This window comes from Sciurus vulgaris (genome assembly GCF_902686455.1).
Source record: "Sciurus vulgaris genome assembly, chromosome: 7".
Taxonomy (NCBI): domain Eukaryota; kingdom Metazoa; phylum Chordata; class Mammalia; order Rodentia; family Sciuridae; genus Sciurus; species Sciurus vulgaris.
In genome coordinates this window covers 62,555,455-62,581,831 of record NC_136467.1, presented here as the reverse complement: position 1 = coordinate 62,581,831, position 26,377 = coordinate 62,555,455, and the positions used below count along the sequence as shown (strand labels likewise).

Below are 26,377 nucleotides of genomic sequence, written 5' to 3'. Positions count from 1 at the left end.
GAGAATAAAGAGATGTTGGTCAGAGGGCATGCCATCACAACGGGGGGAATAAATTCAAGACATCTATGATATGGTATGGTGACGATAGTTAATAATGACATAACACATTCTTAAAAATACAAAGAGTGTGTCGTGTTATTACCACAAAAATGATAACTATGTGAGGTGATGCATTTGTTAGCTAGATTTAACTATTCCACAATGTATATATACTTTAGTATATCATGTTGTATATGATAAACATAAAATTTTGTCATTTAAAAATAAAAAAATTAAATTTAAAAATGTAGACTGTTCTTGATTGAAACATTTTAAGCTATCTTTATTTTTTATGACATGCTGATTAGAATAAAGAACCAAACATCAATTTAACACATTTTTAATACAAAGAATTTATTTTAAGAAATAGTATACAAAGCCTGGCATCATATTTTCCTGATATAGTTTATGTGCTTACTCCAATTATGATTATAACTGTTCAATGTGTTTGGACCCTTGCTTTAGAAGATTCTGAACTGACCAATCTTAAAAAAAATGTGAGGTAGCCATATTATTAAGTATATGCTTCTAAATAATTACTTTAAATATTTTAGAAACATCTTGTGGCTGAAAATTTAAAAACATTGACATATGAGAAAGATATTCTCAACAGTTCCTAAATATTTTAAACCTCAAAGTCATGTTTGACATAAATGAACACATTAAGTTATATTGAATCCATTTGGGAGAATACATGCTATGTTTGACCTAAAGTGTTTTTTTATAATAAAATTGAGTATAAATAAATACAGAACACAATTACAGGGCTGGGGAGATAGCTCAGCTGGTAGAGCGCTTGCCTCCCAAGTGCAAGGCCCTGAGTTTGATCCCCAGTACCACAAAAAAAAAAAAAAAAAAAAAAAAAAGACAAACAAACAAAAAAGAACACAATTACATTTGTTGAAAAACATCTAGACATGACATGTAATTGCTAAAGTATATTTTAGGTAACTTCAGCATATTTTTATGAATGTCTTCTGGGAGTCTTGTCCTCTAGAGATGAGCTTCATGCTAACAACTTTGTTCAAGACAGAAAGAGAGCTTATCAGTGCTTTTCCAAATGATACCTGTTCTTAGTGAGTGATGCTGTAATTTTATTTAATAGCTTGAGGCTTCATTTGCAGAGAACAGACACCGTGTTAATTAACAGGATGATGCTTGTGGAAAACTTTAAAATTCTACTTGATTAATCTCTCATTCCATTTAATGTCCGTATTTAGAAAATTATTTAGTCTCCTCACACAGTAAATGTCATGCTGGTTGGTTGTAGCTGTCCACATGGGTTGGCTTTAGAGTGATGTGGCATATGTTGACTCTTTTTAACTAATCTGGCAATCTTGGTGCTTTAACTCTTACTTCTGATTGTTTATATATGAGAAGACTAAAATTTTGTAGTTTAAATTCCAGGAACTTGGAAATGATTCAGGAAAACAGTGGCTGCAATCAGAATACAGAAGAAACAACTGTTACTTTTAGTTAGAAATTTTATTTGTTTACAGTTCACTAATTCTGCAGTGTATAGGAACAATGCTATTTTAGTTCTGAATATCGAGCATGTGTAAAGTTGTTTTGTTTTTTTTTAAATTTCCTGTCTACCAGTAATCACCTCAGTAGTATTGCTAAAAGTGTATCATTCTCACACAATTTAGGAATATAAGAAAGAAAGTTAAAAGTTTCTACAATCCCATTACCATTGTCAACTCTTTGGATTTTTTATAAACTATATCACTCTCTCTCTCTCCCCTCATGTATTTATAAAGCTACATGAATATACATATATTTAAATTAATATGGCCATAGGCTACATTTTATTACACAAATAATGTGCATTTTAAGAGTATTTATAATTGAAAACAATTCCATTGTTGAAAATAATGAGGTAACTAACATGGAAGGATATATTTCAAGTGATTAAATTATAGATATCCCACTTATGCTTAACGCATTAAAAATAAATGTAATATGTGTATGTATCTATATAGATTCATGCTGTTGAGAATAATTACCTTTGAGGAAGTTAGGAGCAATGAATGATGGGTGTAATGGATATATTTATTGGATATCATTCTGTTCTACTATAATATAATAGGAATATATTATTTTATAACAAGAATATGTGAATTTTAATAACCATATTTTTATGTCAGTAGAGTTCCAGATAATAATTTCATTATCATTATAAGGTTCAGTTATATAAATTATATAAATTATTTAATCTTACTTGGGAACATTTAGAATGCATTTTTAAAAACCACAAGCTGCATTGTAATGCTCATATTTGTGTACACAGCTATGTGCACTTGTCCCTTTGTTTCTATGAAGTTCCCCAAGCAGTATTAGAATGTTCCATTTGGTGCTGGCACCTATTTCCATATTGTTCTCCGGTCTAACAGTACCAATTATTTTCTAGCCCTCAACCAAGAGTACTAACTAGCACATGATTATTCATCCATGTCTGGTGAGGACTGTGGTTTCTCTCTCCTAGAAATATTACTGATTTTGTCTCACCTCTGTACCAGGAAATTGAATTCATGTCATAAAGACAGCATAGAATAAAAGCTAGATTTAATAACTTTGTTTTAAAAGGCACATTGCACTATTTTAGCATGTAGAACTAGACTCTAAAATAGATGTTTATTTCATATAGTTTAGACACAAAGCCATATACTGTAGCAATATCTATTATTTAAACTATCATGGGTTAGCAGGAAAAAACAAAATCTTTGGAATTCAGTAGGCCTAGATTCAAATCTACTGGCATGCTCTTTACTTGATGTTTTGAACCTTGACTCTTGCAGAATGTGTGTCTTTATATCGTTGGATTGTCAAAGGAAATCAACTATCTGTAAAGTGCCTGCCACAGTGCCACATGCTAGGTGTTATAGAGATTAATAGTTAGATCAAAATACTTCTCTGTAAAATATTTACTTTTTTTCTAATTAAAAAATAGATTACATTCCAGGGAACATAGTTAAAGCAAAAACGGCATGGTATTGGTACCAAAATAGAAAGGTAGATCAATGGTACAGAATAGAGGACACGGACAGAAACCCAAATAAATACAATTTTCTCATACTAGACAAAGGGACCAAAAATATGCAATGGGTATCTTTTTCTATGAGGTGAGTCCCAATGACATACCTTACAGAAATAGAGCAAGCAATTATGAAATTCTTCTAGAAGAATAAGAAACCCAGAATAGCTAAAGCAATCCTTAGCAGAAAGAGTGAAGCAGGGGGTATCGCAATACCAGATCTTCAACTCTACTACAAAGCAATAGTAACAAAAACGGTATGGTATTGGTTCCAAAATAGAAAGGTAGATCAGTGGTACAGAATACAGGACATGGACAGAAACCCAAATAAATACAACTTTCTCATACTAGACAAAGGTGCCAAAAATATGCAATGGAGAAAAGAGCCTCTTCAACAAATGGTGCTGGGAGACTTGGAAATCCATATGCAACAGAATGAAACTAAACCCATATCTCTCACCATGCATGAAACTAAACTCAAAATGGATCAAGGACCTTGGAGTCAGACCAGACACCCTGCAGATTATAGAAGAAAAAGTAGGTCCAGATCTTCAACATGTCGGCTTAGGACCAGACTTCCTCAACAGGACTCCCTTAGCAGAAGAAATAAAAGCAAGAATCAATAACTGGGATAGATTCCAACTAAAAAGCTTTCTCTCAGCAAAGGAAACTATCAGCAATGTGAAGAAAGAGCCTACAGAGTGGGAGAAAATCTTTGCCAATCATACTTCAGAGAGAGCACGAATCTCCAGAATCTATAAAGAACTCAAAAAACTCTACACCAAGAATGCAAATAATCCAATTGACAAATGGGCTAAGGAAATGAATAGACACTTCACAGAAGAAGATCTACAAGCCATCAACAAACATGGAAAAATGTTCAACATCTCTAGTAATAAGAGAAATGCAAATGAAAACCACCCTAAGATTCCATCTCACCCCAATTAGAATGGCGATTATCAAGAATACAAGCAACAACAGGTGTTGGTGAGGATGTGGGGAGAAAGGTACACTCATACATTGCTGGTGGGGCTGCAAATTAGTGCAGCCACTCTGGAAAGCAGTGTGGAGATTCCTTAGAAAACTTGGAATGGAACCACCATTTGACCCAGCTATCCCACTCCTTGGCCTATACCCAAAGGACTTAAAATCAGCATACTACAGAGATACAGCCACATCAATGTTCATAGCTGCTCAATTCACAATAGCCAGATTGCAGAACCAACCTAGATGTCCTTCAATTGATGAATGGATGAAGAAACTGTGGTATATATATACAATGGAATATTACTTAGCCATAAAGAATGATAAAATTATGGCATTTGCAGGCAAATGGATGAAATTGGAGAATATCATGCTATGTGAGATAAGCCAATCTCAAAAAACCAAAGGTCGAATGATATGGCTAATAAGTGGATGATGACACATAATGGGGGGAAGGAGGGGTTAGTGTTAGGGTTAGAGTTAGGGTTAGGGAGGGGGGCAAGAATGGAGGAAGGAAGGACTGTATAGAGGGAAAAGAGGGATGGGAGGGGTGGGGGGAAGGGAAAAAATAACAGAATGAATCAAACAACATTACCCTATGTAAATTTATGATTACACAAATGGTATGCCTTTACACCATGTACAAACAGAGAAACAACGTGTATCCCATTTGTTTACAATAAAAAAAAAGTAAAAAAAAAAAAGCAGATCTAAAAGTAGGCTAGCATTATAGCTGAAATGTTTATTACTCTAGCATTTTTTATTTATAGTAAACTTCTCTATTTTAATTTTTGATTATAGGTAGTAACTGTGATTCAGCTAATTAGGTAAACTTTATTTCTTTGTTTTTGCATGTTATAATGTGTTTACATCAGTTCTATGAGAATAAAATTAGGTGCAAATGCTTAAGTGTGATGTGTTGAATTTTGCTCAGCATTTAACATAGCATAACAGCTACATTTGCGGATATTTACTTTCAAAATTAAAAAGAATGTGAACATTTATTGGGTAGGCTATGTTTAAGAGGTGAGTAAAGACATCAAAGGATTTAACACTGCAGTAGAAAGGAATGCAGGGTTTCAGGATTAGGGATGCAAAAGAGAAGAAGAAACATGGTCTCATTCCATGAACTCTGGAAACATTACTCAATAGTTACATACTTTCATCATGGTTCATTGGATATGCTCAGGTTCTGCCGTTGCAATTTGAGTTGGTGCATACTTTATAGGACTCTAGACATGAGATTCACAAATCTATGTCATGAACTAGGCTCAAGATAAACAAGTTCTGAACAAATTGTATTTGCATTTCTTCTTGAAATACAGTCATCAGATTTCTTTATTTCAACTAACATAATCTTTTATACTATAGTCTATCTTATATGGCCTATTGTTTCTTAAACTTCTTTATTTTTCTTCCGGTAAGAATTTTCATTATGCCTTTTAAGATATTTCTAACAACTTCTTGTTCCTAAATTGTCTGTGGACTTGCTATTCTTTCTGACTTTTCTTTGAGTCTTTGCCTATATGTCTCCCCTCTCTTCTTACTTTGGCTCTACCTGTTCAGTTCTCAAATCAAGCAAGTGAAGTTTATCACTCTTTTTTTTTTCCCTCCCAAGCAAAACGTTATCACCCTTACCGCCCGTTCTTTGTTTACTTTGAATTTATTTCCTGAATAGCATAAAGTTTCAGTGCAAGAAAAATATTCATTGCAATAAAAATATTTTATTTACTGGTTTGTGATTTATAATTTGCTTCATCAAGTGTAAAATTCAAAAGTATAAATGTCAAGAGTTATGTGACCCAGCTTTACTGATCATTTCTGATTTTGATGTCAGTCTATTAACCTACTGGCTAAAAGGGCACTGTAGAGTGTTAGTTTGCATTTGGTTTTAGAGTCCTCTATGATTTCTTTCTTAATAATGTTCACAGCACTATATCATGAAAGTTTTTGCTTCAGTTCACATTCTGATTGTCCCTAAACCTGCATAGTTCATAATAAGGGTAGCATGGATTTAAAAAAATATGTTGATCCATATATTTTGGCAGGAATCATGTGCTCCTGTGACTTTTCTTTTCTTTTCTTTTTTTTTTTTTTCACAGTACAAGCATACATTTATTAGAGGAGATGGGAAAAGGGAAAGGGGAACTCTTTCAAGGGAGAGATGGGTCTTCTCAGAATGAAAAGGGACCTCTTGTGCATTTTCAAATTTGTTCCAGTTTGTGCTTTTACAATGCTGTGTTATGGTTTGAATGTGAGGTGTCCCCAAAAAGCTTATGTGAGAGATAATGCAAGAAGGTTCAGAGAAGAAATGATTGGGTTATGAGAGTCTTAACCCAATTAGTGAATTAATCCCCTGATGGAATTAACTGAATTATAGCTGAAGGCAGGTAGGATATGGCTAGAAGAGGTGGCTCTCTGAGCCAAGCCTTTGGGGTGCATATTTTGTGTCTGGCTAGCGGTGTCTCTCTGTCTCTGCTGCCTGATTCATCATATGAGCTACTTCCCTCCCCTCACTCTTCCACCATGATGTTCTACCTCACCTTGAGCTCTGAGGAATGGAGCCAGCTGTGTACAGAATGAGACCTCTGAAACCATGAGCCCCCACATAAACTTCCCTCATCTACAATTGTTATAGTCAGGTCTTTTGGTCATAGCAGTGAGAAAGCTGATTAAAACAATAGGTAAATCTTGTAATTATCTAAAACACTTTTTTCTACAATGAATTAAGGATCTTAATAATTGGAAGATAATAATTTTACATTTAGTAAATTTATTTACTATTACTATTATATATTCTAGTATTTTCATACGTACAATTATTTATGGCCTACCTTTACATATAGCATCTTAATTTCCTTAAATGTTTAGTAAATATTAGAATAAGTCTTTGAGGATATAGGAGAAGTAAAAATCTCATTTTACTTAAGGAAACTGATGTCTAAGACTATATTATTTCAATCTTTTCAGTCTTAGTTGTCTATAATTCCATGAAAGTTAATAACAAAATTAAGCATATTGATCTTCCAATGTATAAACAATAGGATAATTTGTCTTCAAATGTTGGATCCAGGTGGAAAACGAAAGTCCTCATCAATAGGTTCCTCTCCTCTTACCTACGGTTTCATCTCTACCTTCTGTTTTCCTTGTAAGACAGAGGTGGGATCAAGGTTTACAATCCAGCAGTATAGACCCTCAGAAGAAGGGAAGAGTCTCTTTCCCAATGGTTCCCACAAAAGACCTGGGCTTAACTTGTGATCCAAGTTTGTTGTCATGCCTGAAGCAATGGCTTCGACCAAACCTGCTTCTGGAACTAGGAGATGAGGACAAGGAGTGGATGGGAAGGCAAGAGGGTTCTGCTGCAATCAGAAGAGATGCTGGGAAGGCAAAACAATGGATTCCACCTTAGCTGTTGCCTGACTTAACAGAATCATGTTCCTTAACTTCTTAGTTCCATGTTCTACTATTTTAGTCTTCCACTAAAATGGGAGGATACATGAAGACTCAATTTAAGAAAATCCTTTAATATCTATGCCATAAATGTCAAGTCTATTCTAATTGTCTGAAAGGATTTAGTAATTGCAGAAAATTTTAAAAGTTAAATTAAAAAAAAAAAAAGTGAGAAGTCTATCTCCACCATTCTTTCTGACTTTTTTTGTTTTCTTAGCTTGTTCCTACTCCTTTTATTTTTTTGGAGATACTGATGATAACAGAAAAATCTTTCAAATGATGACTACTTTCCAATATCAGTAGGTAGATATTATTCTCCCTATGAAATTAGGCACTCCTTTTACCTTGTGTGGTGTTATGTTAAGAATTTTAACTTTTTTATAACCTATTTTTAAAGCTTATGGTTTATATTTACATAAAATTTTCTAACTTTATCCTTACAACAAGGATCCTTATGAGGATGATTATTATTTTTATTCGAAAGGTGAGGAATATGATGGTAAAAAAGATAGCTTGTCTTCTCACAACCACTAAGTTAAAATGATTAAATTCCACATCCTATAGCTTTCTATGAAAAATTTACTTTTTCACATTTTTGTGAGAAATTTCCTTTATAGGTTTTATAGGCTAATAGGCACAATATAAAAGGCTAAGATACAATAAGAACAAGATGTCAAAAAGGACATGTATTAGTGTGACTTGTTTGCATATGTGCTTTTATTATTTTCATAAGTATCTAAATCTTTGCATTTTTCTTCCAATTATGCTTAAAATAGGTCTTTGGTATTATTTCATTTTAGGTTATTAATTTTTATAGATATTTAAGGTTAGCATTTACATGAATATTTGAATTCATACAAACATAATTTCTACATTATGTTTGGTTGAATACTCCTGGATCTCAAATTAGAACCACCATCTGTTAACATCATAAAAATCAATTTTAATTCATCATATTGAGAAAAGGAAATATAAACAATATTTATTGATGAATATACATTTTTAAATGCAAGAAACTAATTCAAACTGCAAATATCAAGATAATTGGATATATTGGAGACCAGCTGATAGTGTAAGGAATACTTCCTCTCAATATTGATTCTTCTCTAGATCAATAGCAATTCCAAATGTAGTAAAAAGCAGACAAGATTTAACAGGATCTGAATTATTAAGGTGAGTACATTGTTGCTGGAGAGTTCATTAATAATCCCATCAATACAGCATGGTTCATGTAAGTTATAAGAGCTTCCTGGAATATTTTAAAAGAGAAAGAAATATCTCCATGGACTGATCTTAGTAGAAGAAATTTAATTATGTAAAATAATTACATTAGTTAAATGGAACTTCTAATTGAAAAAACTGTTGGCATTTTCTAACCTGTTTTATAGTTGTCCCTCAATCATGTATATCTAAAAAGTGAAGAGTTTCTCTATATAATAGTAGAAAACATCTAAACATTTTTGAAATTGGTATCAAAATCTTTAAAGGTGTTTGAAAAGTATCACAATAAAAATATAGGATTTTCTGCTTGTGAAGTTGTGCATTTTAAAGATACAAGTCAGAAAAAAATGACAGTCAGAAAAATGACAAGTCAGAAAAAAATGATAAAGACAATATTCATGGTAAATATCTATAATTCTTGAAAAGCAAAATAATTATCTCCTAAAATTGTAACTTTAAAACCCTGTGTGCTGATTTCATTCCTCACAAAGCTCTAAGCATTTACAGGGAAATAATGCTATTTGCAAAATTATCTTGTTGATAATGATAAAGTTTAAGACATTCAGCAAGAGTTTTTAAAGGATTGAAAGCCTAAAATTGTATACAGCAAACACAGAGGGTCAATGACAGCTCTTATTGTTATAATTAGCATTATTCACATTTTAGGCCATACTGTACTGATTGTTCCAAATAAGCTAATTTGCAGCCAATTTTTTGGGAGGGGTGGTGGTAGCTTTTACCAAAACATAAAATTGGGTTTTGGTAGCCAAAAACATTAGTTTAGAGAGACATAGATATTTGTATTATAAACGCTTCTTTGAAGTGACTTGATCACTGTTAAACTTCTCACACACATTAAAACCCTCTTGGATTCTTGATGCTCTGAAAAGGAAAACTAAAATCCTTTCTTCCATACCCAAAACCATTTCCTAATATCCTATTTTGCATCCTCTCACACAATAGGGAGGTGAAAATTCCAAAATTCACTAATTCACAGTAGCACCAAATAAATGGATCTGTTAGCTACTCACGGAATTAATACTGGTTCAGGTCATTTCTTATTAGAATCCCAGCAACCACTATCATCCAGTGCTGTCTCCTTCACTGGATGTTCAGCACATGGCTCGTTTTGAATTGTCTTCCTCATTCATTTGACTGTGAGACGAAAACTATTCTATTTTTACCCTCCCACCCCTTTTCTTTAAATTTTTTTAAGTTCTTATCCATTTTAGACCTCACATATACCAATTTCATGCAGGTAGAGACAAAAATCCATATTGTTTTTTAAGATATTTTATCATGCAATTTCTGGAATCTCCTTTAAGTCAACTAATCTGCAAAACAGGAATCACTCTGGTTAGTTCAACACCATGAAACATAGGCAGATTCAACTTCTTGCTATGAGAGAAGAAGCAAAAGAAGGTAAAATACTGGGTATTAGGGAATTACTTTGGGTAGGGAAGAAAGGATTTTAGTTTTCCTTTTCAATGAGGGGAGGCCAGGGAGGGTTTTAATGAGTGAGAAGTTTAACAATAATGAATTCACACCAAAGAACAGTCTATAATACAAATATCAGCAGGTTTTATTAGTCCTGGAAGAAATCAGGTAGAGTATGAACACTGACAATAACAGAAGAAAAGTGACCTTTGATTTCCCTCATTTGCTTAAATGCTGATACAAAACATTAGATAAGCACACAAAGCATTAAGAATGATTGTGAGAAGTTCGGTAATGGTAATGAATTATAAAGGGTAATATAAAATCAGAATAAAATGTGAATTTCTTCGGACTGTGAATGTAAATTACAGGACATCTCACAATCAACCTGGTTTAATCCCTTCATTTATAAACATGAAGAAACTAGAGTGTAAAAAAAATAAAAAATGATTGACACTTGTCCAAGTTCACATTGCTGGTATGAAAGTATCTGTCCAATGGCAGCTGTTTGTTTAATAGTAAATAAAAGACACTATGATATTTTACTATTTATTCTTAAATTATAAATAGTCAGTAACCCATGTGTATTCCAACTTTTTTTGCTCTGACTTCAACTGAATTTTGGCATCGTATACAAATCACATTTTATAGGGATCAAGGTGTTTTATGGTAATTTCCTCGTGCTCCTTCTCTTTCTAAAACGTGATCTGTTTTCTTGAGCAGCATGAGGCCTGTTCAGTCATTTAGGCTAACAGTGGGTGCAGAAGGGTTGAAGCATTATACTTTCTAAACCAGTTCTTTGTTTTGGATCATATCCATCTTGAAGAGATTACCAGTCTTCTGGTGATCATCACCATCATCGTCGAACACCTGCCTATGGACCATGGGCCAGGAATTGTGCAAACTGCTTTAATGTATTATCTCATGCAGTCTGTGCAGTCCACGCAGCTGCTGGTAAAGCACTGTGTTTCAGAGTTGTACAAAGAGCTGGCAACAGTGAATGCGTAATGGCAGCTGCAGTGTAACTGTGAGAATTGTCTCTGACAATTGTCTCCCCATTGGTTCTGAGGGCATTTCTTCATCAGTCCCTCACTTCAGTTAGCAGCTACCATGCTCTTGTTTTGTGTGGGCACAGTTCTAAGAGCAGTGTGCCAGCTGAATGAATGAATGCCAGCTTGCCTTCCAGGTGTGACCTCCTCTTTCTTGCTCAGAGAAATGTATGGTCCTCTCTCTCCTTTGGGCTTGTGCTGACTGTGCAAGGGAGCTCTCCAGGTCTGTATCTACCCCTTTGCCCATCAGTCTTAATGTCTGCATCTTCTAATTGAAGAATTAACATTTGCAGTTGTTTTTCTTCTGAAACTACCTGGTTTTTGAAAGTGGTGTTTCCAACAAGAAAGAGCTATAGCAGATCATGATTTATATTTCCAATTATAAAGTGAGGAAAGCAAGGCAAAACGAATTTTTAAAGAAATATATATTATTTGTTTTATTTAGGAAATCAAGTCAATGAAAGAGTCAGAATTCATAAGCTTTTCCCCCATTTATTAGACCATGCACCTCTTTGTGCCATACACTGTATATCAGATGGGAATTTAGAAGTGAGCAAAATCTGAGACGTAGGAGTTCCAGAATGGATCTGCCACCTGCCAGCTAGCATTCAGATCTCAAAGGAGACCTGCCTGCACTTATTTAATGGGAAGATAAATGTGTTCACAGAACTGTTACTATAAATTCATTTAGAAATGGGACAGAGGCTGCACTCACATTCCTCCCAGGTTAGAGCTGCTGGCAGATTTGGTTCAATGTACCTCTGGGAGGTAATACATTCTAGGTAGATAGCAAAGCATGATTGTTATTCAGAGCTCTCTGATATCTATTTTTTCACTCTTTAAATGAACTCTTTTGTTAAATTCATGTATTTATTTTAAAAAATGCTTTTATACACTTATTATTGGTAAGGCAATACATGGAATATCACATGGGTATTACAAACTATACATTGTTACCATAAAAAAAAAAATGCTTGTGGTCTACAATGGAAAGCACAAATGTAAGAAAAATAGTTTTATTAAAATTGGAATGTGTAAGAAAGAAGATGTAGATCAGTAATGATTAAATGGGAAGGATTTTAGATGCATCTAGAATAAAATTAAAATTATTAATCATTTTCCAAGAAAAATGCACAATATCTCTTTGATTTTTATAGCTGTACTGAAGTACAAAGTATATTCTTTAAATTGCCATATTAAAATTACAGTTTGGTAAGTTTGGATGTACAGACATGCAATATACTTATATGAAACTGTCACTATAATCATGATGTCAATACATATCACAATAGCTATTAAGAGTTATTGTTTTAAAGGTACATTATTACATACAATATTGGGTGAGTTTGTAGAACAGAACAGGACCTGTGATATGTAAGAAGCCTTAAACAAAGAATGACATATTAACACAAATATAACCTTGATTGGCACAGCAGTGAAAATCCTTTTGAAAATGCTGTGTTCTAAGTTCTCCTAGTCAAAATTCAATTGGGGTACCCAAAAGTAGTGTTTCCTAAGGGACAAAACATTCTGAAAGAATGCCTTCCCCTGGGAAAGAAAAATATGTTTTGATTGATTTTCACCGGGAGGAATCTTTAGCATCTTTGAGAAATTTTATGTACCGATGTTCTCTTCTATGTTTGTATGTAGGTCAGAATTGATTGATTATATTTTCTTCATGCTTTATGCAAATAAAAGCTACTTGACATAGATGAAATGTCACTGGGTGAATAAACCAATTTCTGTTGCAATTGCTTAGCCATAGAATTTAACATTTGTCCCTTACACACCTGCATCTGTTACACATTCCATTCCTGAAAATAATTAGATTAAGCATAAGATAAATTCAGCAATAAGTTAGTGAGAAGATTAGCCCATATTTAAACATATTTGCAGGCGTTTTCATGATCTTTTCAAGCAACCCACTTAGAGCACAATTAGTTCTACTGAAACGTGTAAGATCCTATTGCACAATTTTAAAGATTTTCAAAACAACTTTTTCGCCGACAGACATTCTTTGTCCACTAAGTAATTTATTTTGGAAAGGAAATTAAGCTCCAACTCCAGTCTATTCTGAGGTAGGCTATTGGAATGGCTCACTTTCCAACTGATGGACACTTGAACTAGCAATGCAGCATGGAGGTCTACACTAAGTTCTATTCTTTTTAGCTCTGTCTCTACCTACCTGATTTGTACTTCTGGGGTATACACACAGGGTGAACAACTATTCTAGCTTTCAAGTAAATGCATATCTACCTTTCTTTCTTTCTATCTATCTATCATAGATATGTAATTATAATTCAAATGTATGTATGAGTAATTATACTTGAAAGAGAAAGAAAATGGGGTGGATTTTCTTGTCTTCATCCCCAAACTTAGGTTTTATCTTTGCAGTTTAGGATGCAAATAACTACAGATCATATGTCCACCTGATATGGGTTTCAATAACCATATTGTTCACATATTCAATTTTAATGCAATTCATTAAATCGCATTTTTTTCTTTTTAACCCTGAAGTCCTCTTTAGAATAGCTGTGATATGTAAAGAAAAATTTTAAAAAAAATTGATTTGGGAACCAATTTAACTTTAATTTTCAATCCCAGCTCAGAGACACACCCTGGTGGGAGTCATAATTGTTTGGTTCTCATCAGAGCACTCCCCAGACATAAGCCCTTCCCTCCTCAGCTTCTCCTCCTTTGCCATCTTCATAGATTTGTTGGGAGGCAGTGGGCTATGATCCTCAGAGAGATTCTAAGAGAAGGCTTTGCCTGAGTCTTCTTGCTGCCAATATTTTCATGATGAAAACTTGAGAGAATTACCTTAACCTTCCTTAAGCTTCAGTTTCCTCCTCTCCAAAATGATAAGAATTTAAAACTATATGGTCCTTGTGAGAAAAATGATATAATGCTTGTGGTCACAGTTGTGCAGCATAAAGCATTCAGTGTAACTTAACAGCAATAATAATGTTAAGAAAATAATGACAAGATGCTTTAACCTGGTTCTCCTCACATTTCTCTTTCTCTGTTTCACCCTCCCTTTTTTTCCTCCTGTGTTTGTCAGGAAAAAAGTCAAGGCAAAGGATTATGGAGTCAGTGTGAGAGAGTGAAGACTTATCAAAAGTAGATAAATCTCTAGATTTGGGAGTAAGAGTAAAATCTCTGGATTTTAAGCTCAAGCTTGAAAGACACTCCAGAGCCTTTGCCTTTTGAAAATCTCTGAGCGGCAACTGGATAAAAGAAAAGTAGAGTGTAGAAGACGGGCTTTGAAAAGCATAGTATTGTGAGGCGTTAAGAATTAGGCTTCCTCTGACATTCATGAAATAAAGATTAAAATTGTTACATTTTAAATTAATTTTGTACTTCTGAACTAATATTTGTATCCTGCCTGGGTCAGGATTTCTTTGAGTTACAATCTGCTATAATTTCTTCTTGCAATCTAATATGTATTTGTGGCCTTAGTTTTCTCTATTTCATATTTTATTTTATTTAAAAAATATTTTTCTCTGGCCTGTATTTAACTCCATTTCTAGATTTTATATAATCATCCATAGGTCACTCCTTTTTTATATTTATAGTGATGAGATTTTACTTATAATTAGACACAGTCAGTGGCACCAAGAATTTCTGAAGAGTGTGGCTGTTCCTCAGAGACACTGATTGGGAATGCAGGTCTATGAATGGAACTTTCCTAACCATACTTGAAATTTAAATTGTGTTCCAACTAGATTTCCCATGAAACAAATAATATTTTAATTTAATAATCTTTGGAATGCAAAGGTACATCTTCAAAGGTATACTATCTACATGCTGTCACTTAAAAGAAAGTTAAATATTTTCAGGAATAATACTGCCAGTTATCATAAGATGGTCTGACTCTGGTAGATATACACATATACATAGACACACGTGTGGGTACACGTATGTATACTTATTTGCATTTTCTGTTTCTAAATTTTATTAAATGCAGTTCCCTGAACTTATGTAGTTTCCTGAGCCCATTACATGGCTCAGAAATCTGCCCCATGAATGAAATTGTTTCTGATTAATGTTAATGACTTTCTAAATAACCTACTTTGTTTCCTTTGTGTATATACCTATTGGTGGGACTGCTGAATCATGTGATGGTTCTATTCTTAATTTTTAAAAGAATTTCCTGATGTTTTCTGTGCTTGCTGCACTAACTTACATCTCCTTGAACAGGGTTCCCTTTTCTCCACATCCTCACCAGCACATTAGTCTTTTTGCTAGCATTCTTACTGGACCATATATTTTTAAATTCTTATCATTTTAGAGAGGAGGAAGCTGAAGCTTAGGAAGGTTAAAGTAATTCTCTCAAGTTCTCATCATGATATCTCATTGTGGTTTGATATGCATTTACCTGATGATTAATGAAGTTGAGCATTTTTTATGTACCTGTTGGCCGTTTGTATGTCTTTTTAGAAATGTTTATTTATGTCTAGTGTCAATTTTTTAATTAATTTTTAATTAGTTTTTGACTATTGAGTTTTTGGTATTCCTTAAGTATTCTGCATATTAACCCCTTGTCAAATTTATACATTACAAATATTTTCTACCATTCTGTAGGTCATGGATGTTTTCTTTGTTTTGCAGAAGCTTCAGGTTTTTGTAATTCCATTTGTCTATTTGCTTTTATTTCCTGTGATTTTGGGGTTGTATCCAAAATTTTTGCCCACTAAAATGTCCTGAAGCATTTGCACTATGTTTTTTTATTCCAGTATTTTCATATTATTGAAGACCTTTATATAATTTGAGTTGATTTATATTACTGATGATGGGAATCTAGTTTCATTCTGCATGGGGATATCCAATTTTTCCAGAACCATTTATTGAAAAGACTGTTTCTTCATTGCATTTTCTTCGCACTTTGTCCAAAATCAGTTGATTGTACATGCACAGATTACTCCTAAGTACTTTACTCTCTTCCATTTGTTTTTATGCCCATTTTTTAAGCCAATACCACACTATATGGATTAAAATACCTTTTCGGTATGTTTGAAGTTCAGGTACTATAATGCCTCATGCTTTGTTTTTTTAGCTACAGGTTATTTTGTTCAACCAGTTTTTTTTTTTTTTTTTTGTGGTTTCATACAAATTTTAGAATTGTCTAGTTCTGTGAAAAAAGTCATTGTTATATTGATAGGGGTTACCTGAAATCTCAGATTGTTTTATGTTGTATGTACATTTTAGCAAAATAATTCTTCCGATCCATGAATGCAGTATATCTTTCCATTTCTTTGTGTCCTCTTCAATTTATTCCAACAATGTTTAATAGTTATATTGTAAAGATGTTTCACCTCTTAGGTTAAATTTATTGGTAGTTATTTAATTTTTTGGTAGATATTAAAAATTGGATTGCTTTCTTGATTTGTTTAAGCTAATTCAGAAATGCTACATAGTAATGCAATTTGTATGTTGATTTTTATACATCCTGCAACTTTGCTTAATTTGTTCATTAATTTAAATTTTTAATGGTGTCTTTGTGCTTTTTACATATAAGATTATGTCATCTACAAGCAATGACAATTTGACTTCTTCCTTTTTTATTTGGATTCCCTCTATTCCCTCTATTTCCCTCTTACTTAATTCTTCCAGCTAGGACTTCCAGCACTATTTTGAATAAAACTGCATGAAGGTGGATATCCATACCTTTTTGCATCTCTTAAATACAAAGCTTTAAGCTATTCCAAATTCAGTATCATGTGAGCTGTTGACTTGTTATAAATATTGTTTATTATTTTTAAGTATGTTCCTAATCCTAAATTGTTCAGTGCTCTTATCATCAAAGGGTGTTGAATTTTATCACTCTTTCTGCATCTATTAAGATGATCATAAGCTAGAATTTTGTGAAGGACTTTTGAATCCATGTTCATCAAGGATATTGACCTGCTACTTTCTTTTTGTTGTTGTGTCTTTATCTAGTTTTAGTATGAGGGTAATGCTGGCTCCTTGAATAAGTTTGGAAGAATTTTCTCTTCTTGTTTAAATGTTTGGTAGATTTCAGCAGTGAAACCATCTGGTTCTGCACTTTTCTTTGATGGGAAATGTTTTATTACTGATTCAATATTCTTATTCATTACTGATCTTTTCAGCCTCTATTTCTTCGTAATTCAATATTATTAAAATGAATGTCTTCTTTCAAGTTATCAAATTTGTTAGCATATAGTTGTCCCTAATAATCTCTAACAATCTTTGTGTTTCTTTTGTGTCAGAGGAATGAATTCTTTTTTAACTCTGATTTGAGTCTTTTTTAGTCTAAGAGTTTGTCAATGGTGATTAGCTATTCAAAATATATATAAACCTCTTCTCACTGCTTTTACTATATCCTATAATTTTTAATATCTTTTGTCTCTTTTTTTCAAGAAATTTTATTTTCCCTCTTCATTTTTTCCTTGATCTGTTAGGAGTAAGCTGTTTTGTTTCCATGTATTTGTATGGTTTGTGGTTATTCATTTCTGGTTTTATTGCATCATGATCCAAAAAAGTTCTTCATGATTTCAATTTTTAAGATTTTTTTTGTGAGACTTTTAAAAACAACTAATGTAAATACAATAGATTCCTATCTCCGACTTTCCTAGGGAAATTTTCAGAAAGAACATTATGTCCAAATGAACATGGATAGTTTTAAAATTCCTTTGTGGTGATATTGTGAAACTTTTCAATTATATCTAAAAGAATTCATTTTTCCATAACTTGTTAACAGTGATACATTTTTAAAATCAAAAATTAATTTTGAAATCAAAATGTATCTTTCATATGTTGATAACTATTTTTGTGACTACCTGTGTGGTTATAATATACATTATTTGAATGCTAATTCAGGCTAACAACAACTATTAGTCTAATCCTCAAGTTATTGGTATATGCCTTTATTAGCTCCATGACTCTAATTTTCACTATGCAGCCAGGATATATGAACTGAGTCAGTGGATATTTATAAAATAAATGTTATGAATCTGAATTATATGCCTTAAAGACTCAAGAAGTATAAAATATTATTATTATGTTCTGTCATTCCCATTGTTCTCTTTAGCCATCTTATTTGATGTGATAAAACTCCTTAGGATCCATTTCCATGAAAACTACTGTATGTACTCCTTTTATTTTGTATCATGGCAAACACTATAATCTAAAGGATTACTATTCATTTTGAAATTCATTTTGCAGCTCACTGTTTGTGTGAATGACAAGAAAAAACACCTGTTTTTATTCTAAAGCATGCTAAACAGATGGCTCAAATTTCGTTGGTACCCTCTCACTGTGACCCTCTTCTGTAGGTAGTGAACCTGGCATGGATCTGTCAAACAATGTGAGGGACCCTTTAACACAGCAGTTGTTGAGTCTTGACAGTTGTTGAGCCTCTGAGCCTCTGGTTTGTTGTGACTTATAAACATTTTATTTTTTACCATCAACCTCTTAAGTAGTTGGCAATTTGAGCAGGTGTAGCATAGTAGAATTCACATTCATTTCACTTAAAAAGCCAAATGAACTTTATTCATATGAAAATTTTGGGGAAAGACAATAGCATAGGAATTACACTTAGTTTCCTGAAAAGAGATTAATAAATGTATTGATGTTCAAAACTGTAGCATCATTTCTGAGACACAACTTTTTGAAAAATTAAGTTAAAGAAAGCTCTTTTGAGAGAATCACTTTTAAAATCGCTTTTCTTCCTCCCAAACAACAGAACTGCTTACTTATTTACTTCTGTATGTGATGTGAGTTATGTAACCATTGACAATGTTAGCAATTACATTCATTGTGTGTACATGCAGGTGTGAGTTAGGAGAAGGTAAATGTAATGGAGTCAGAAAGAGATGAAAGGGAATTGAAGAATGTCTTCACATATTTCCAACTTCGACAAGGATATCAGGATAACATCTAACTTGGTTATCATTTCAGGAAAGAAATACTGGTGCATGGATTGTTCTAATGGAGCTAATGTAGTAAGTTAAGTTAGAAAACGGCAATGCTGGAGAAAATGTTTTCTACCCAAATATAAAGAAAAGCTAGATATATATTTCTCTCACTTCATCCTCTCTCCAGTTCCAAACCACCTACCTCAGGCTCCACAGGTGTACTAAACATTTATTTCCTTTCCCTTTGCTTCCAGACGGATGCTGCTTTAATGTACGATGCTGTGCACGTAGTGTCTGTGGCGGTCCAGCAGTTTCCCCAGATGACAGTCAGCTCCTTGCAGTGTAATCGGCACAAACCCTGGCGCTTTGGGACCCGCTTCATGAGCCTAATTAAAGAGGTAAGTCTGAGAAGCACAGTGCCTTCGCACTTCTGTCCTCAAGGCGAACTAAATAAGATCATTGCAGTTTTTCTATCTGGTGATCTTTTACTTTTATTTTTCAAAGTAAACTTTCCCTCTCCCCTGAAACAAGTAAAATCAACCTCATTACCAAATAATATGAAACAAAATTTATTGTTTTTATTATTCATAAGTGAAAGATCCATAAAAATATCTATGATGGTATAAACATGAAAGACTGTGGCACATGAAAGTTTGAAATTTGATATTGTTAACTTTTACCTTTCTGAATCTTTATGCGTGTTAACTTTTCATTTATGTAGACATAAGAAATTTTAAAGAGTGTTCATACTTTAGGCAACAAGATATAAAATGCATTTTTAATATGAGTGTCATTTGCACTACACTAAAATTATATCTAGTTTGTGAGGCTTAAAGTGCAGTTCTTTAGATTTATGGTTCTGAAATATAATGTCTAGTTATTTTAATTATATTAACATTTAACATAAAACAGAACATATGGACTCATAAAAATGCAAAATTTACTTCATATTGTATAATACAACCATCCGTATGACTATATATTATTTCAGATTGGGTCCATTACAGTTATAGACCAAGCAAGCCTCATGTAAGAAAAAAGTGACAAATTCTTAAAGATTGTACATATATGCACACAGAAATATATTTTCTTTCTATTCTTTCTGCTATTCCTATCATGAAAGAAAGTCATATGTTGTCTTAGGATACATTTCAGAGATGAAAGTTTAACTGATACTTAAACTTTGATATGAAAAATCACAAGTATTACCATATAAGAAATTTAATTAACTGGTTAAATAAATCATCAGTTTATCTTATCATTAATTAGTTATCATGAAAATAGGATCATTCACTAATAAAACACTTATGCATATATAAATAAAAGAGTTTCTGAATCCTTGGCAAAGAATAGCTACGAATTTTCCTTGTCTAATTCTTGTGAAACTCTCAACTAAGTGAATTGACATCCCCTGAAGAAGGTGAAGTTCATTAGATGCTCCACACTTTATATTTACTTCTGGTTCAAAACAGAGCATCAGAGGACTCACATAGTGAGCCCACATAGTGAGCTCACTGAGTTCCCTCAGAGCCCACAGGTTTGAGTAATTGAAGAATTCATTTTCCTGAACCTGGCACTTGAGTATTGAGACCATGACATTTGTCAAACAGCCCTTAAAGAAAGAATTGTATGACATTCCTCTCATTATATTTCTTGTGAAGTGTAATTGAGAACCTTGTCCACTAATTCACATAGTATCCTCCTTATGAGGGTGAACAGGAGAAATTTTTCTCGGGTCTCAGTCCCAGGAAAAGCTGTTTCTCCTGAGCAGCTGGTGTGTCCTGAACTATGGACTCTGCATATTGTTTTCATCATATTTTCTTTTCTACTTTGGCTGCTAGGATGTTCAAAATTGAATTGGTGATACAACCTTAATAGTTGCATGATTTCATCTGGTATACATTTTTATGGTCTCTCTATTCCAGATTTGTTTGATTGTTTTATGCTTCTATTCCTTTAGATCTTAACGCATTTGTATGTTTTTATATCATTGCTAAATTTTGCTAACCATCTGAAATTTTTTTTCTTGGGCAAACAATTTTTTTTTCTAATTTTTGGTACTGGGGATTGAACCCAGAGACACTTTACCATGAACTATATCCCTAGCCATTTTTTTTTTTTTAAACAGGGTTTCACTAAGTTGCTAATTTAGGGCCTAAGTTACTGAGGCTGTCCTCAAACTTGCCATCCTCCTACTTTAGCCTCTTGAGATGCTGGGATTACAGATATGCACCATGATACTTGGCTAATTTTTCCTTTTTAAACAAGTTAATACATGTTTAACTTTAGTGAAGACATGTTGACATATACATATATATATGTATAATATTTTTATTTTATTTATAATTTGTTAACTTAACAATTTTGTAGCTCCTGAGTACCTGAGAAACACAGAGGTTCAGAAATGTTCTAATAAGGATATTTATTTAGATTATTTAGTGAAATAGTATCCTTAATATTTTTTGGTTTATTTCTTTTAAGTATTGGTGCTTATTATTTCAAACACTATAGTATAGTGTTTGAAATAGTATAGTATAGTATAGTATAACATTATACCTTGCATAATTTAAATTTTTCATACTGTATAAGTATTTTTCAAAGCTATTTCCAAATGAAAATAATGTAAATCAGTTAATTTGGCTTATGTAACCAACAGAATGGAAAAAGATTTTATAATTAACACATAGTGCAGATATTACCCACCTTGGAAGGGTAAACACATTACATAGGCTATGGTAGTCCTACTTCATTCAACATATATAGCTTTGTATAAAAAAATTACTTAGGAGAAATTAAAGTAACAAGTGAATTATTATAAGGGAAAATTACATAACTGAAGAAGTATGACATGTTTTCTGGAGTTTACTTCCTTTCTGTATAATAAGTTTCTTTTCATATTAAATGAGTTTAGGAACTGGTATTTCATAACAGTTATATCTGTAATATCCAGTGAGATATTCAATAGTTCATATGTCATAATAAATGACTAAGTTTTTCTTACTATTTAAAGTATAATCATCAAATTTCTTTTATAAAAGATAGTAACTAGAAAAATTAATTGTATAAAATGAAAACTTTAAACTTAAAATTAATTATATACTGAAATTGGAGGAAGCTATTAATGAAAAAAATCCTTCAAATTTCATAATAAAATAAAAATATTTTATTATGAAATAAAAATAAAATAAAATAAAAATATTTTATTATTTAAATATCTATAGCAATGTAAATTTATGAAGTGTAATGATAATAATTCTCCTAGTGTTTATAGAAAAGCATTTTATCTTCTATTTCTTTACTTACTTATTAACCTACTTTTTTTCCTTTTCTCATAGGCTCATTGGGAAGGCCTTACAGGCAGAATAACTTTCAACAAAACTAATGGCTTACGAACAGATTTTGATTTGGATGTGATTAGTCTCAAGGAAGAAGGTCTGGAAAAGGTAAATCGCTCAATTTATTTGCTTTAATTATTAAATAAAACATATCCTAATGAAAAAAGAAATAATCTTTGTCATAATCAGATTTTATTGACACTTAACTTTATTAAGCAACTCTTAAATGTGAACTAATTATGTCAAATATAATAATTGACAACTAAAATTCAAGGATAAGGGTATCCTAAGGCAATTTAAATAACTTATTTTCTCATCAGGTTTTCCTGAAATGAAAGCAACTTTAAATAACCTTAAATATTTTGAAATGAATAAAATACTAATTAGTCTTAAGGTTTAATATAGTTATTAGAAAATATTTGCTTTAATATTATAATATGGTCTTTTATATGCAACTTACAATCACCTGTATTTGCATGGAGTTTCCTATATGGTAACTAGGCCAAAAAGAAAGTAAAAAAATAAAATACACAAATAAGTTTATCTTGCTGAGTTATATTCAAGGGAAACATCTGAATTAAAGTACATAAAATATTTTAGGTATAAACATAAATTCAAAATGCTACACTAGATCATCTTGTTTTTACTTCTAGGGATTGAGGTAAAGGGCAGGCAAGGCATATAGAATTTGGGTATGTGTTTACTTTCAGAATACTTTAATTTTGCTCATATTTGTAATGTATGCTTTTAGATATTTTTCTGATAAATTCATTGGAATTTACAGATAAATAGGCATTTGAATATGAAATTAAGAAAAAAATTCTATTTGATTCAGATAATATTGCATTAAAATATTAAACTATATTTCATCTAGCAATTGAACATGGAGCATTATTCATAGGTAGAAACTGAAGAAAAAAGTTGAGTCAGAACATTTCTTCTAGCCTGAGAGATAACAGCATATATAAGAGATGATTCAAATGATCCAGGAGAGAGAGTGAGAGAACACATTTTTGATAATGTCACAAAGATAAGCACCTTATGACCAAATGATGACTCAAGATGACCGGGGTGTTACTTCCTCCCATGAGAGTTTCTGACTGTACCTTGAGTCAATACTGTTTACCACCAGGAATGTTTTATAAGAAACTGGAACCAAAATATTCATGGGGTAGTCACTTTTGAACACCTTGTTTCAAAGATGAGAACATTCATTTGTATCCAAGACTGGAGATGATAATGGTTGAATTTAGTCAGCTCCTAAGAGTTTATCCCCCTACATACTAGGGATGTCATAATCTTATTATTTGGAAATATCCAAGACATTCGGTTGAACTTTGATCATTACTTCTATTTTAACACATAAAAATAGTGATGCACTCCATCTCTCTATGGATTCACTCCTATTTTGGATTCAAAATAAGAAAACTTTGCAGAAGTTTTTTCTATGCCTTAATTTATCTTATAGCAATACCTGTACAACATGTTTGCCAAGTATAAAATTATCGTACTAATAAGTGAGGTAAAAAAGTATGAGTTATGCATTTTGCACAAAATTTTATAAGTATTTTTATTTGCTTCTAAAATCTGAAAGTTTGTTTTGCAAAATTAATTACTCCCAGTATTTTTCCTCAAAAACATAACAGATAACACATTTTTAAATAAACAATGGACAAATATCTGTTTCAAGCCTTCAAAATAGCAGTGAGTGAATAGTTCAAGCAATAGATATAAATTAAATATACAAACACAGTAATGGGATACTTAGAATTAGTCTTTGAATAATGAAGAGATAATGGTTGGTATAGATTCAGTCATTTCAGAAAGAAGGGATAATTTCAGGAAAGGAACTGCATGGAAATTGACTTGATCATTTTATGTGAGTATGCATATATACACACTCAAAATAAAAGTGGGATATTGAGTTAAAAAATTTTAGTCATAATTTGAATGTCAGATTTAAGGTATTTGCAATGTATTAGTATACTATGTGAGGTCAAAGAAAGAATAGCCTGGAAGTTATGGGCTGCTTGCAAAGATATTGGACTTGAAATAGTTTTGGTATGAGGTTGTGAACCTGAAATCATTCTAAGTGGAAGTAGGATATGAGTAATCAGTGTCAGAGTTAACTGAACCTTCAACAATTTTGTTAGTTCAAGAACTAGCAAATCATGGTGCACTATCTTTTTAATATGTTTTTGTATGTGATTTGCTAAAATTTTGTTGAGAATTTTTGCATCAATGTTCATTAAGGATAGTGGTCTGAAATTTTCTTTCCTCCATGTGTCTCTGTCCGGTTTAGGTATCAGGGTAATATTGGCTTCATAGAATGAGTTTGGGAGGGTTCCCTCCTCTTCTATTTTATGGAATACTTTGAGAAGTATTGGAATGAGTTCTTCTTTAAAGGTTTTGTAGAACTCAGCTGAGAACCCATCTGGTCCTGGACTTTTCTTTGTTGGTAGGCTTTTGATGACTTCTTCTATTTCATTACTTGAATTTGGTCTATTTAAATAGTGTAGGTCCTCCTCGTTCAGTTTAGGTAATTCATATGTCTCTAGAAACCTGTTGATGTCTTCAAAATTTTCCATTTTGTTGGAGTATAGATTTTCAAAATAGCTTCTAGTTATGTTTTGTATTTCAATCATGTCTGTTGTGATATTTCCTTGTGCATTTCGAATTTTAGTGATTTGGGTTTTCTCTTGTCTTTGTTAGTGTGGCTAAAGGTTTATCAATTTCATTTATTTTTTCGAAGAACCAACTATTTATTTTGTCAATTTTTTGTATTGTTTCTTTTGTTTCAATTTCCTTGATTTCAGCTCTGAGTTTAACTATTTCCTATCTTCTACTACTTTTGGTGCTGGTCTGTTCTTCTTTTTCTAGGGCTTTGAGCTGTCGTGTTAGCTCTTTTTTTTTTTTTTATTTTTTATTTTTTTATTGTAAACAAATGGGATACATGTTGTTTCTCTGTTTGTACATGGCGTAAAGGCATACCATTTGTGTAATCATAAATTTACATAGAGTAATGTTGTTTGATTCATTCTGTTATTTTTTCCCTTCCCCCCACCCCTCCCACCCCTCTTTACCCTCTATACAGTTCTTCCTTCCTCCATACTTGCCCCCCTCCCTAACCCTAACTCTAACCCTAACACTATCCCTTCCCTCCAACCCATTATGTGTCATCCTCCACTTATTAGCGATATCATTCGTCCTTTGGCTTTTTGAGATTGGCTTATCTCACTTAGCATGATATTCTCCAATTTCATCCATTTGCCTGCAAATGCCATAATTTTATCATTCTTTATGGCTGAGTAATATTCCATTGTATATATATACCACAGTTTCTTTATCCACTCATCAATTGAAGGGCATCTAGGTTGGTTCCACAGTCTGGCTATTGTGAATTGAGCAGCTATGAACATTGATGTGGCTGTATCTCTGTAGTATGCTGATTTTAAGTCCTTTGGGTATAGGCCAAGGAGTGGGATAGCTGGGTCAAATGGCGGGTCCATTCCAAGTTTTCTAAGGAATCTCCACACTGCTTTCCAGAGTGGCTGCACTAATTTGCAGCCCCACCAGCAATGTATGAGTGTACCTTTCTCCCCACATCCTCGCCAACACCTGTTGTTGCTCATATTCTTGATAATCACCATTCTAATTGGGGTGAGATGGAATATTAGGGTGGTTTTGATTTGCATTTCTCTTATTACTAGAGATGTTGAACATTTTTCCATATGTTTGTTGATTGCTTGTAGATCTTCTTCTGTGAAGTGTCTATTCATTTCCTTAGCCCATTTGTCGACTGGATTATTTGAATTCTTGGAGTAAAGTTTTTTGAGTTCTTTATAGATTCTGGAGATTAGTGCTCTATCTGAAGTATGATTGGCAAAGATATTCTCCCATTCTGTAGGCTCTTTCTTCGCATTGCTGATAGTTTCCTTTGCTGAGAGAAAG

At 32.7% G+C, this 26,377-nt stretch overlaps 1 protein-coding gene across 1 annotated transcript in view; it reads left to right on the top strand.

The window, feature by feature from the left end:
* GRIK2 (glutamate ionotropic receptor kainate type subunit 2) overlaps positions 1–26,377 on the top strand; it is a 677,480-nt gene that overhangs the window by 369,403 nt on the left and 281,700 nt on the right. Inside the window, exons 8-9 of the mRNA XM_079148658.1 lie at positions 19,346–19,489; positions 22,427–22,534. Coding sequence (XP_079004784.1) covers positions 19,346–19,489; positions 22,427–22,534 — 252 coding nt within the window. The remainder of the gene's footprint in view (positions 1–19,345; positions 19,490–22,426; positions 22,535–26,377) is intronic.